Source organism: Oryzias melastigma, linkage group LG4, assembly GCF_002922805.2.
Source record: "Oryzias melastigma strain HK-1 linkage group LG4, ASM292280v2, whole genome shotgun sequence".
Classification (NCBI taxonomy): Eukaryota; Metazoa; Chordata; class Actinopteri; order Beloniformes; family Adrianichthyidae; genus Oryzias; species Oryzias melastigma.
This window is the reverse complement of record NC_050515.1, coordinates 8,232,049-8,244,690: the sequence shown is the minus strand read 5'-3', so window position 1 is coordinate 8,244,690 and position 12,642 is coordinate 8,232,049. Positions and strand designations below refer to the sequence as shown.

Below are 12,642 nucleotides of genomic sequence, written 5' to 3'. Positions count from 1 at the left end.
AATGATACTTGATATATAAGCATGCATTTTTACAAGTATTACACGTGTTTACTACGTACGCATCTCCATATCTGCAAGGTAGAAACACCTGATCCCCCTGCATCAAACAGGAATGTTATTGTTCTTTCATGTAAAAACAGCTCACGGTCGCTCACCTGTGTGCCCCCAGGTTAATGCAGCTGATGCCAAGGTTGTAGCGAGATCTGATAAAGCCTGGATGCAGCTCAAGGGCTCTCGTGTAAGCCTCCACCGCTTCCTCGCTCCGGTCCCCGTTTGCCAGCGTGGCTCCCAGGCGATTCCACAACAAATAGTCCTGAATTGATTTGAGGAAAGAGTTGATTCAGAGGGGCCAGATGGCGACGAAAAAGATGAGTTTTAGCAAAGTTCAACTAAATGTACATTGTGACCTTGTTTAGGCAGCAGCATCGTTGTTCAGTGACGTGAGAAAGCGGTGTGCATGTGGAATTGAGGTGAATTATTCAGCTGTGTTTCTGCGCTCTCAGCATGACGGGTCGGCGTATGATCAGCAAGCTGTAATCTTCTGTTCTCCTGAACCTCAAGGATGTGTTTTGGGAAGCAGTGATTTCACATAAAGTGGCAGAGCAAAGTCACAACTCTGTTGGTTTTCTTACTCATTTCTCTGCCTGCAGGTACACAGAGGTCAACCACCTCCTACACTATTTGATCTTTCATCTCTAGTTAAGCCCAGCCGAAGGGTGTAATTCTCCCCTTTGTGTTCAGGGCTGTGTCTGTCGCAGAGGGACAGATATCTCCAAGTCAAATGTAGGGCATTGGATTAAACAGCAGCTAGTGTTCCTCGGACACTGAAGGACTCAAACAGAGTCGAATGGGTGACGTAAAACTAAAGTTTTGCTGCTTTCAGGTGCTTTTATCTTACGCAGCATTCTCACCAGACACAATTTGCATTAGTGGGCCATCTTTCCCCGTGGGTCGAATTTATGCATGTCCTAAAATGTCCTTGATATTTTAGTGGGAGGAGCTACCAGCCAAAATCTTTCTGGACTTCATTTGTTGCCAGATCATGGAAAACATGGATGATGTTGAGCGAATAGCTTGGTTTACATGTTTTGGAGAGCTCTACAGAGGCGCATGTAAGCATGTCAAAGTGTCTGAGTTCACCAGATCCTCAGAGAGGCTCTGCAGGAGCTGCACCTGGATGGCATTCATTTTAAAATTTAACTCTGTCTGTCTTTGGCCCAGTTTGACAACTTGCTTTCTTGCATTACTCCAAAAGTGGAAGATTAAAAATAAAACTGGAGGATCTTTTACTATTGTCTCGGTGAAAATCCGCAAAACATCATAAGCCCATGGAGCTGGAGCGATTGTGCCCGCTATGATGGGACCTGGGACGGATCTCTATCTAAATGGTAAATGGTGTTTACTTATATGGCACTTTATTATTTTCTAAGAAAGGCCTGAGCACTTTTCAGTCACAGTCCCATTCACACACTGATGGCAACTGTGGTGCCTGTCACTGGTGCCAATCTTCCACCAGAGGCAAGGTGGGGTTCAGTGTCTTCCCTAAAGACACTGTGACACCGGGCAAGGCAAGAATCGAACCTGCAATCTTTCAATCAGAGGTTGACCACATTACTGCTGTATCATGGTCGTCTATCGGCCAACCTGCCGCCAACGGGCCACCATAGTGAGGTACGTCAGCTCTTCCGGTCCCCATACGACAGACCTCTCTAGATCTGCCAGTGGCAGATCTTGCTAGGGGCTGGCAGAGCTAACAAGGTTTTTCGGCACCAGGGTGATGGACCTAGCTAGCTCTGCCAGTCCCCAGTCAACAGATCCTGCTAGCTCTGCCGGTCCCTGGGCAACAGACCTCACTAGCTCTGTCGGTCCCTGGGCAACGGACCTTGCTAGCTCAGCCAGTCCCTGGGCAACGGATGTTGCTAGCTCTTCTGGCCCCTGGGCGGCGGACCTCGCTAGCTCTGCCATCTCCTGGGCGGCGGACCTCGCTCGCTCTTCTGGCCCCTGGGCGGCTGATCTCGCTATCTCGCTACATTTTCCACCGGGGACCTGGCTAATGTACCGTGTGCGATCACTCCAGTTCCATGGGGTCAGCAACAAAATGGCGACCTGTCCAGGGTGTATCCCGCCTTTGCCCAACAGTAGCCGGGACAGTGTCCTGCAACCCCATGGCCCCAGCAGGGGAAGGAAATGAACAGAAGTTCAGGACAAAAAACCTTGCATTGAGCAGGCTTTTTGAATTTGTTTTCTACCCACTGATTGATTCACTGAAAACATGCCCAAAGCTGAGTCCCTGATTGGCTGTCGCACTGCGTCAACCTCGCCAAACTTCCAATTTTTAAAGTCTTGATGCAGCGTTTCTGTCGTCCAAATTTCTCTGCGACCCCCAAATCACACTGCAGGACTTCAGATCGCGTCTCTACATTGACTTAACATTGAAAGTCAAAACCCCTGCCATACGAATCGCGTCCAGTTTGAATGCAGCTTTAAAGCATCACCATAGGATACCAGGGCAAATGTCACAGCAGCTAATTTTGTGAACTTCACATCATGTTCTTTGTCACCACAGCACAAATCTTTAAACCACGGTACATTTTGCAAAGCTTTTCACAAATATTTAAACTCCCCCTTTATAGCTTTCCAACCTCAGTATCTTAACATGTTTCCTACTGTGAAGTCTGCGAGTCAAAAGAACTCTGGGAAGCAGAGGACTATTTTCAGGGGAAAGGCATTAATCTCAAATGAATAAGGCGATGTAATCTCAAATGCTCAAGCAGCCTCTTGACTGAGAGCATATGTAAGCCAGACAGGAGTTCACAAGGACAGATTTTGTCTGCTTCAAGTGCTGCTGAAAAGGTTTGGCGTGCCTGACTGCGTCTGTTTGCATGAGCTCCCCCATGAAACACGCATCTCCATTTCAGCCTGTTTTGTGGATTTGCTTCAGAGCTTCATGTCTGCTGTTTGCTAGAAGAACAAGAAAAGGGGTGACTGGCAGAGCACCTTTTGTTTATATACTTTACTAATATAATTTCTCCCTTTTTAACATGAATTTACAAGCTCAAATACCTCTTTGGTTAAGTTTTTTCAGCCTTTAAATTAAGGAAATTATTAGCATCTTTACAAATTCAAACATATTGCAACAAAATATATTTTTAACCTGCAAAATATGTTTTAACTTTCCATTATTGGGGATGTTTTGCTGCCAGCTTGATCCCACTAGCTGTCAGACATGTTTACTCTCCAGAGTAACCTGCAGAGCCTCCCATGCGCTCACGGTGGGCTGTAAGCACTCACTGCTTCTAAGCCAAAGCTTTTTTGGTGTAGAATTCAGAAACAGGGAGCTGATTTATTCTGATTTCTATCAGAAAAATCCCACCGCACATTCCTAATCACTGCTGTGCCACAGGTGTGTTCGTCAGTATTTATTTTGTATGTAAATTTCCTTAGAAAAAGTTAAGTTTTTGCATAATTTTTTTTTTACTTATTTATTGTGTATCGTGCATTTTTTTAATTCAATATAATACAAGCTCTACTCTTTTAGGACATTTTATCTATTATTTTTCAAGCAGGAAAAGAGACATTTTTTAGTCTGCTGCTCATTTTCCTTACTTTCCTTTAGTTTTTTAACTAAAGTTTGGCATAAAATGTTCATTTTTAGTGCAATTGACTTTTAAATACTTATTCTTTTTTCAGGATAACCAGATATTCAGGCTAAAAAAAAATAAAAAAAAACAAGTGTACAGTAGCTGCATTTACATGGACACAAGTAATCGGAATTGTTACATGCAGAGATTTTTCTCTGTTTTTCTTCCTCTAGCTGAGTGTTCTGAGTGAAGACACCTGGTGAAGGTTTGATGAGCTGTCCAACCATGTCCCAGAGCGATGATCACTGGCAAAGGGGGGTTATGCTTCACTACTCTTTTGTGACTACTTATGTGCATCTCAGTTCCAATTGTGCTGGAGTGTGTGGGAGGTTTGAACAGGTAAGTCAGGGTACCTTGTACACCTCATGTAGCCTATCTTTTGCTATGGACATTAAATAAGTAAGTAAGTTGGTTGGTTGGTGCCACCTCTTGTATGTATTGACTCTCTTTTTGTAGATTGGCCTGTGAGATTTTTGTTTTCTGTTAAGATAGTGATAGCTCGGCCACAATTTGCTTTATTAATTTAATTCCTTTGGCCCTACCTCCCCTCCACCCTTGTATCAAATAAAACTTTAGTGTGTTTTTATGTTACGGAACCATCCACTTCTAGATCTACTGTAACAGGAATAAACGCCTGATCAGAACAAAAATGCGTCATGTAATCACAGCAATCAGAATACTCTGACCCGATCAGGCTCATTCGGATTAAAATTTCTGTAAACTTTTTTTATAAATGGATCAAATAATTCAGGGCCTTGTACACATTCCTAATCTAATCTGATCTATGATCCAGTTGAAGACATTTTGCACATGGGTTGGCTAACACTGCTAACTAGCTTAATTGATTAATTTGGATTCAAGAGTCAATTTTACTTACAAATTGATTTGAGGTTAATTTTATTATTGAATAATATAATAACCAAAAAACAAGTTCATTTTTAAAATGAAAAATCCTTTTCATATAACAGATAAAAATCATCTTATGGCCAAAGTGGGACAAAATAATAACAATGATAAAAAAATTATTCAACGTCTTTTAAAATGCAATAATGTCAAAGTTTAAACACAAAATTAAAACGGTTAAAAACATTTCATCCAGAAAATTTGTTACAAAAAAAGGCAATAGGTGAATAAACTGAAAGAATTTGCTACTTTTATTTTTATTTTAAATTCTTAAAAACTAGTTAAAAGAAACTGTTTTTATTCATTCAAGCAAAATGCATCATGGAACTTCTAAATTGTGTTGTGTGTAACATTTAGGTGAAAGGGATTAATAACTTTTCAAGCCCAGTATTCGTACATTTATATAATTTTTATCTGTTGAACCACAAAATGGGTTAAAAAAAAATCCCTTAAAGTCTGGATGTTACGTTTGGGTTCAAGTTTTCCGCGATCTATGATTTTCTGCATCCCTAAAATGTCGAGAACATGAGTCAGAAAATGCAAACATAAACTTTGCTCATTAGACTGGAACAATTTACCATATTTTTCCTAATTTTTATATTTTTTGCATTTGTGTTGACATAATAATCATTTTTTATTTATTTATTTATTTATTGATTGATTTATTTTAAATAAATAAAATTAAAAAAAAACAAATACGTTCTCTTAAAGCAATATACTTTTTTTATTCAAGGAAAGTCACTGTTGGTCTGCCACTCAAGTCATAAAACCTTTTTTTTCTTTTTATGACAGTTATTACCTTTTTTTTTTGTAAATTACTTGCTCTGTTTTAGTGTTGTGAAAGTATTAAAAATGTCCCCTAAAAGTCTACTTATTCTTCGGCAATACTCGAATCACCTTAATAAACGAACGTTCCTAATTAGGAAAAAAAAGTCCAATGATGGATTTTAGCTTTCAGAATTTTAGTGAATCACAATTTAGCCCACTGGTTTGAAAAATGATGATATCTTTGGAGATCCATCAAACTTACATAAGGAAGGAAGCCTCCAAACGTCACACCTGATCTAAAATGATATATGAGCATATCTGGATTTTTTTTTTTTTTGTCCCTTCATATAATCTATCTCTAACAGAGCACAAAAATCAATCTGGAAGTATTAGTTTCATATGTGATAAAATGTGCTTTAAATGTTAATTTCATGTTCATGTTTTAAAAAGTTCTTTGTCTTGTTGCGAGAGCGTCATCCCGGTACCACCCAGGCTAATCTGTGTGTGTGTTCGTGTGAGGGCTTTCGTACCTCCGGTCGCACTGACAGGGCAGTATTGAAGGCCTCCACTGCTTTGTTAAACTCTCCGCTGAGATTGTACAGCACCCCCAGGCCTGTCTGCAAATCCGGGTCAACGTTGTCAGAGTTCTGCTGAACTGCTTCCAGGAAAAGCTCTTTGACCTCCGGTAGGAGCGAGCTGTGAACAGAACAGACACACAAAGATAGGGATTAGTGCATCTTTAAGGCTGCTGACGGGCACACTCCTAAGTTTGCAGCGCTATGAAGTGCACTGTAATGCACGTCAACTCCTATTTATTGAGTGCAAGAAGTGGAGGACAGTGAGGAGGAGAGAGAGAATGACAGGAGGGTGGAGGGTTGTTATTAAGAGGGAGTTTAGTCCCATTTCCATTAAATATTAGTGTGAGTAGTAACTGTTGAAATGTTGAAGGTGTAGGGTTATTAAATTCTATTTACCCACTTTTTTATTAATTCTTTTCTTTTGGCTGACAGTTCTATTTGTGTTTCTTGTTTTCCATGAAGTCTAAGGAAGGGATGAAGAGTAAAGCAATTACGGCTGGCAGAGAGAAGGGAGGCCGAGAAGCTCAGAGGTAGATGGTGAGGATAAAGAAAGCGTGATGGGCTGAAGTGGAAATGAAAAAGCAGACAGGGCATTGTCTAGAGGGAGAGCACAGTAATTGGGTTGTTCCTGTATCTTTCTGCACTGACTAGACGATTAATGACTAGATATGATTTAACTTTGCATTAGGAGGAGAAAAATATGAGCCCTTTAAATCTGATACGTGTAACAAAGTCCTCCATGAGTTCCACTTTACACTCTGGATCCCTGAAACCAACAACAGCTGTAGCTGGGAGACTACAGGCGGAGTCATCATAGCTGACAATTTTTAACATTTTAAGAATGATGGAAAGACCCACCTTGATTAAAATGTTTTTACCTTTAAGCCAACAGTTATTTGTTTTAAGCTTATATCCAGATAATGTAAAAATAGAAAAGAACCAACAGGTTGGTTAGACTTGTTTAAATTGAGGATACTGAAATACAGTAATATTGGTCCTCTGCAGTCCTAAATGTATCAAAAAATATTTTTTTGCATCCACCTATAAAATAAATATTTGACCAAATGGCATAAACTCGACATCCAACCAAGAATCTAAATTTTATCAAAGCAAAGGTTTGTGACATGTATATTTTATTTAATAACCGTTTGTGTTAATTTATTTGTTTTCTTATAAAAAAAACAATAAAAATATTGTTGGCGAAAAGAAAATTTAGCTTTTAACATGTTCTTGTGGCATTTTCTCATAATGGAGCTCATATATTACATTTCTGAGTATTTCTTGGTTAAATCATTGGGATTCAAGAGCAAAAAACGCCGTTTGAAAAATAGAAAAGGTATTTGTTGGGCCACAAGCTCCCTGCTCCGCTCCATTCTGATGGATACACTTGCATATAAATAGATCTATGCACGTCTTCATTTTCCTTGTTTAAGCTGGCTCCAAAACTGCTCGTTATTTTTGTTGCACCGGTAATGTAATGCTACGTTCACGCTGAAGGCTATTCACGTGGCAAAGGCTGTCATGGATGGTGGCGAAGAACCGTAACAGAACAGAGCAGATGACCTGACAATGAGGAACTGAAAACCAGACACTTAAATACACTGAGGTTGATTAACTAAATGAAGACAGCTGTGGATGATTTAAATTGAACATGGTGGGACTGACAGGGAAATCAGAACATGACAAAAGCATGACAAAACCTAAGGATGGAATCGTTACAGTACCCCTCCCCAAAAGGACAGATCCCAGATGCCCAAAACACCCATGAGGAGGGGGGACCCTTGCAAGCAAAACAAAAGTCCAGAAAACAGCTCCTGCAGCCAGATGGATGTGAGGAGTATCAGAACCCCTCCTAAGTAACAGACAGAACAGGAAACGCAGCCAAAGGGGGATGAGCGGCGACTTTTCTCAGGGATTTTTTGGTTCAATGCAGGTACACAAAACATTTTTAAGCTGGATCAACACTATAACTGACAAAATGGCAATTTTTTTGGGGGGGGGGTTAAACCATCAACATTCCCTTTATGTTTGCACTATGGAGACTTTCAGTGTTAAAATGGAGTTTGAACTTGCAATACTTTTACCATCCACTAGATGGCGCAGTGGTATAAGCGACAGGTCTGGAAATTGGAAGTTTCTGGGATCTAATCCAACTCGGAGCCCATGACGCTTTTTTATTTATTTATTTTTATTATATATATAAACCCAAAATTCTTCAGTGGAGGTACTTACTTTCTGGACGCAAACAGGCAGCCTCCTGGGGCCAGCGGCGCTCGCTCACTCGATATGCCAGCAGACAGAGAGCAGCTGCGGGGTATGGAGGCTGCCTGTTCGGGCCTCCTGAACTTTGTAGTATTTTTCTTGTTTTTATCAAGACAATTATTATAAAAAGGTCTCCTAATTTTATTGCTTTTATTTTTCCCTTCTCCTGCTCTTGCGAGACATTGAGCCTTTAAACTCAGTCACAGAGACACAGAAACACCATGGAATCGGCTGTCATAAAGACACAGTCCCTAGTAAAATCACTGAATGATCACATAAACCCAGACCCAGATATGTTAGTACCAATGCTTTTATACAACTCTTCCCAATAAATAAACTTGATCTCTCAACACCGTTTGTGTCTCCCACATTGGAAGTGAGAGAAACCGCTCCATGTAGCGATCAGGCTGTAAACATTAGCTGGTTGCTCCTTCACACGTGGCCACGGCGTCAATCTCAGAAACACATTTTTTGACATGTGGGAAGCAGCAAATTCGCCGTGCGGTGAAAGAGGGGCGGGACACATGAATTTTTGTGCGAATCGTGATTGTTTTTTTTAAATTCAGGCTGGATTAAGTTAAAAGGTGCATATAGATTTACAGCTATATAAATATTCTTGGCAAAAAAGTTTGATAAGATAGATTATTGCAAAAGTATCAGGTGAAAGATTTTCCCTTTTATGCTCCTGGAACACCAAAAAGAAAAAAAAACCTTTTAAAGTATTTCTTTCCTTGAAAAACAAAACATATTTAAGTGAAAATCGACCTTTGACTTCTGTAAGTTGGTAATGAGAATTTCTGTCTCTATTTTAGCTTACTTGGTTTAATCAGTCTTGTCATTCCAAAAGCTTGCACCTCTTTTGGTCTTGTAGTTTTTCTGCTAATGACCAGAATCCCTTTCAGAAGACTCTGAAGCTCAGCACGTTCACACCAGGGTCGCATTTAAGAACTCATTTCAAGCTTGTTTTCCAAGATCACTGCACGTGTTTCTAACAATTGTAGTATTTGTTTGTTGAATGCCATCGACTGAAAGTCGATGATGCTTTCTTGTTCCTTTACTGTTGTTCTTATACCTGCCTGTCATTGTAAATGAGAACTGATTGTCAATTCACTTATACTCTCAATTAACTCTACCTTATGTTCTTTATTCTACTGATTTTAACCAGTCAGCCTAACCTATATACTAGCTGTCTCTGCATCTCTTGAAGCTTTTTTGTTTTGTAAATCTTTTGCTGACAGCTCATTTCATCCAACTGCAGCCATTTTTGTAAAAAGTAGTCCCTGCTTTCATGCGAGACGGCCGACGTTTGGATTGCTGAAAGCGTTAATTACTAGAAGCAATGAAGCATGTTTGTTTTTCCTCTATATTCTTCTTACATTTTTTTTTTTTGTGTGGAAGAATATTTTTTAAAGACTTTTGGGAATGTTTCTTTATTTTAGTGAGCTGTATGTTGGGATTGGATAAAGACCCTATGGGGTATTGGTTTTATCTTTAATACCCCAATTTACACATAAAGTATAGGAAGACCCACTTTGAACATATTTTTTTTTATCAACTGTGAAAGTGTTCTTAGTGGTCTATTAGTAATGGGGGAGATAAGGGAGCCTGTGCCTCACCAGCAAAATATAAATAAAAATACGTAAATGGAATAAGATTAATATACTTTTAGTTATTAAAATTAAAAATCAAATACTGTTTTTTTTGACACATCTATTCTCTGATTACTTTTTTCCCACGACGATTCTCAATGTTTTTTTCAGTAAAAAAAAAAAAAAAAAAAAGTAGCAAATTAAAACATTTCTTGTTCAAATACAGGAGAAATCAGCTTACACATCCATATGCGCTGTACTGTTTTGGTCTTTATATCATCATAAAAGGCGCTTTATTTTTATTTACTTCATTTTTCTATTTCTCTCCATCTATCCAATTACATTGATGCCAGTTTGTGACTCATTTAGTCTCTTTATCCACTAAAAATGCGCTTTAGAAACACACTAGATGACACCAGCAGTACCCCTACCTCTAGGCAGAGGGCGCTGGTGGACTCAGAGAATATGACACCGCAGCTAAAGAATAATAGAGTTAGCAAGAGCAGACCTCCAGATATTCTTTAATATCGTTTAGCATAATTTTCTAAATGGAGGATTATGCTTTTTTTTCTTTTTTTTTGTATATTACAGTTTGTAAATGAAAATAAATGTTTAAATTATATTTTAAACAACACACTTTAACTGTTGTCAATCAAATAGTGAAGAAGCTACTCCATAGGGTTCATATGTTTGTAAATCTGAGTGATGATGTCAGTGCCTCACCTATCATGAACCTCGTCCCAAGTCACCGAATTTAGCAGTTTTTAGCTAAAATGAAGACATTTTTGTTTTTGGGGTTATATTTTCTGCAGAGCGGCTGTGGTTCATTATAGAAATTCTACCTCCGAGTTTGAACTAAGAAACACTTAAGAATGAAATTGTGCGCTTCAATTTCTTAATGTGTCGTCTATCAACAAAAACATGCTAAAAACACACATTTACTTGGTTAAAACCTGAAAAGAATACCAAGTCAGGAAAATAAACTAGCTATTTTACTTTTTCCTTTCAGGTCTCTTGTATTCTTTCACCTTCAGACCAGAAACCTTTGAACTCTTCACTCCATCATCACTCTTTCTGGGCGTAAATAAGCGACACAACAAGGACTTGGTCCAGGTGTCACAGAGTGTCAGGTAAGGCCGACGCAGCCGGCTGTGTTTCATGTAGAGGGGAGTGACATGATGGTAACGACACATTTCTCGTGTGATGAAAAAGCTTTCCTTTGAATCAGCAGAGAGCCTGTTAATGTCACAGCCAAACAGAAATAAACCAATTAGACATCAATCTCAGGGGCATAAATTAAACGGACAAATTATTTCTTCTCAGTGGACATCAGTGAAGGCTGTCGGTTCTATTTTGTGATATGCACAGTCCCTTTTGTCATGATACAGGTTACACAAAAAATGTTTTTGGGGTAAAATTTCAATGTAGTTCAAAGAAAATGTTCAACCTTTCATGCCTGCCCATGTTGGGAGCAGAAGACATCCTTCGTTGAGAGTTTGGGGATCCTATCAGGTGCGCTTTGCTCTTCAGAAGGTGCTTGTACTTGGGGTTGTGTCTCAGCCAGCGGAGCAAGGCCTCGCAGGCGTCGTGACGCATTCCAGTGTTGGTCAGGCTCACCGCCAGAGCCATGAGGGCCAAGAGATTGTTAGGGTGGAGCTCCAAACACCTGGATGGAGACGGGGTGCAGGGAAGACCTGGTGTCAGGTTTGCACTTCAAAGAGAAATCCAGATTTGACACAAATTAATTAGAGCAGGGCAAAGCGCAGGAGCATCAGGCTGAGGCTGGTGGATTGAATGAGCTGCACCTCTTTATTTTGCATGCTGCCCACAGAAGCATTTGAGCTGATTTGAATTTGTTTTGCATTTAGGCAAAAGCTTTCTTTGTGTTTGCTCCTCAGATAAAATGTGATTGGAGGATTTCTATCACCTGGATAGATGCCACTGACATCTATAATGTCTTTTGAATTAAAAAAAAAAAAAAAGTCTTCATTAAACAACTTGGATTCTGGGAGGACAGCCAAAAACAGCATGTTTCATCAGGATTTGCGGTTGCTTATTCACAGATTTCCTTAAAGCCCTCCTAATCTGAGACCAACATGTTTCTTTTTCTGTCAAGTATCATCAGTTTAAATGCTTTTTTGTAACACTGAAATACATTTTTTTTTTGTTTTTTTTCCAAAGATGTCATATATCTTTGGGAATGGAGTATTTTACACAGTAAGCAACGCCTCACTAAAACCCAAATACTTCCTAATCAATCCATCTTCTGACAAACCAAATGGGCTTCTGCTGTAGAAAGATATCTGTCCATTAGGAGCCCAACCACATATTTAGTGCTGACTCACACAGCTGGAAGAAGAAATATTTTTTTATGCTTTTGTTTTTAAGGCTTTGTGGTTTCATTTAATTCAGTAATGCGTTAAGGAACTGAGAAAAATATAATGCTTGCCATCTGATAAGAAGCCAGCAAAGCAAAAATAGGAAATAACGCCTTCCAAACCTCTAATCTCACTTCATACTGAAACTACTCTTCTAACAGATGGAGAGACTGTAAAAAACAGAATAATATCTTGCCTGAATCCACCTAATATTTGGAGATTAACATGTGTAATTTCATTAATAATTTCACACAATTAATTGTTTTTTGTAATGTTTTCCAAATCAGATTGCAGTTGTTGTCTTTTGTTAAAGGAAACAGAGGAATGGCTTATTTATTTATTTTTTGTGCCTTTTAATTCACAAGCCAAAAAAAAGAAAAAAGTGCAATTTATGGCTTCAGTAGTTTAACAAACGAAAATGAGGACTCTTATCAGAACTTGGTTCTTTTTTTTAATTAATTTTATTTTTTTAAACCTGTTTTAAATGTATTTTTCTTTCAAATACAATCTGCCATCTATTTTA

General features: G+C 39.0%; 1 protein-coding gene and 1 long non-coding RNA gene across 2 annotated transcripts in view; one reads left to right on the top strand and one right to left on the bottom strand.

Annotated features, from left to right (window-relative positions):
- pex5la (peroxisomal biogenesis factor 5-like a) overlaps window positions 1-12,642 on the bottom strand; it is a 105,430-nt gene that overhangs the window by 5,902 nt on the left and 86,886 nt on the right. The window contains exons 12-14 of the mRNA XM_024278765.2: window positions 11,189-11,407; window positions 5,843-6,008; window positions 156-313 (exon numbers count right to left, since the gene is read on the bottom strand). Of these exons, the coding sequence (XP_024134533.1) occupies window positions 156-313; window positions 5,843-6,008; window positions 11,189-11,407 (543 nt within the window). The remainder of the gene's footprint in view (window positions 1-155; window positions 314-5,842; window positions 6,009-11,188; window positions 11,408-12,642) is intronic.
- LOC112150433 overlaps window positions 3,847-12,642 on the top strand; it is a 69,870-nt gene continuing 61,074 nt past the window's right edge. The window contains exons 1-2 of the long non-coding RNA XR_002919960.2: window positions 3,847-3,980; window positions 10,751-10,871. This is a non-coding gene — a long non-coding RNA (uncharacterized LOC112150433). The remainder of the gene's footprint in view (window positions 3,981-10,750; window positions 10,872-12,642) is intronic.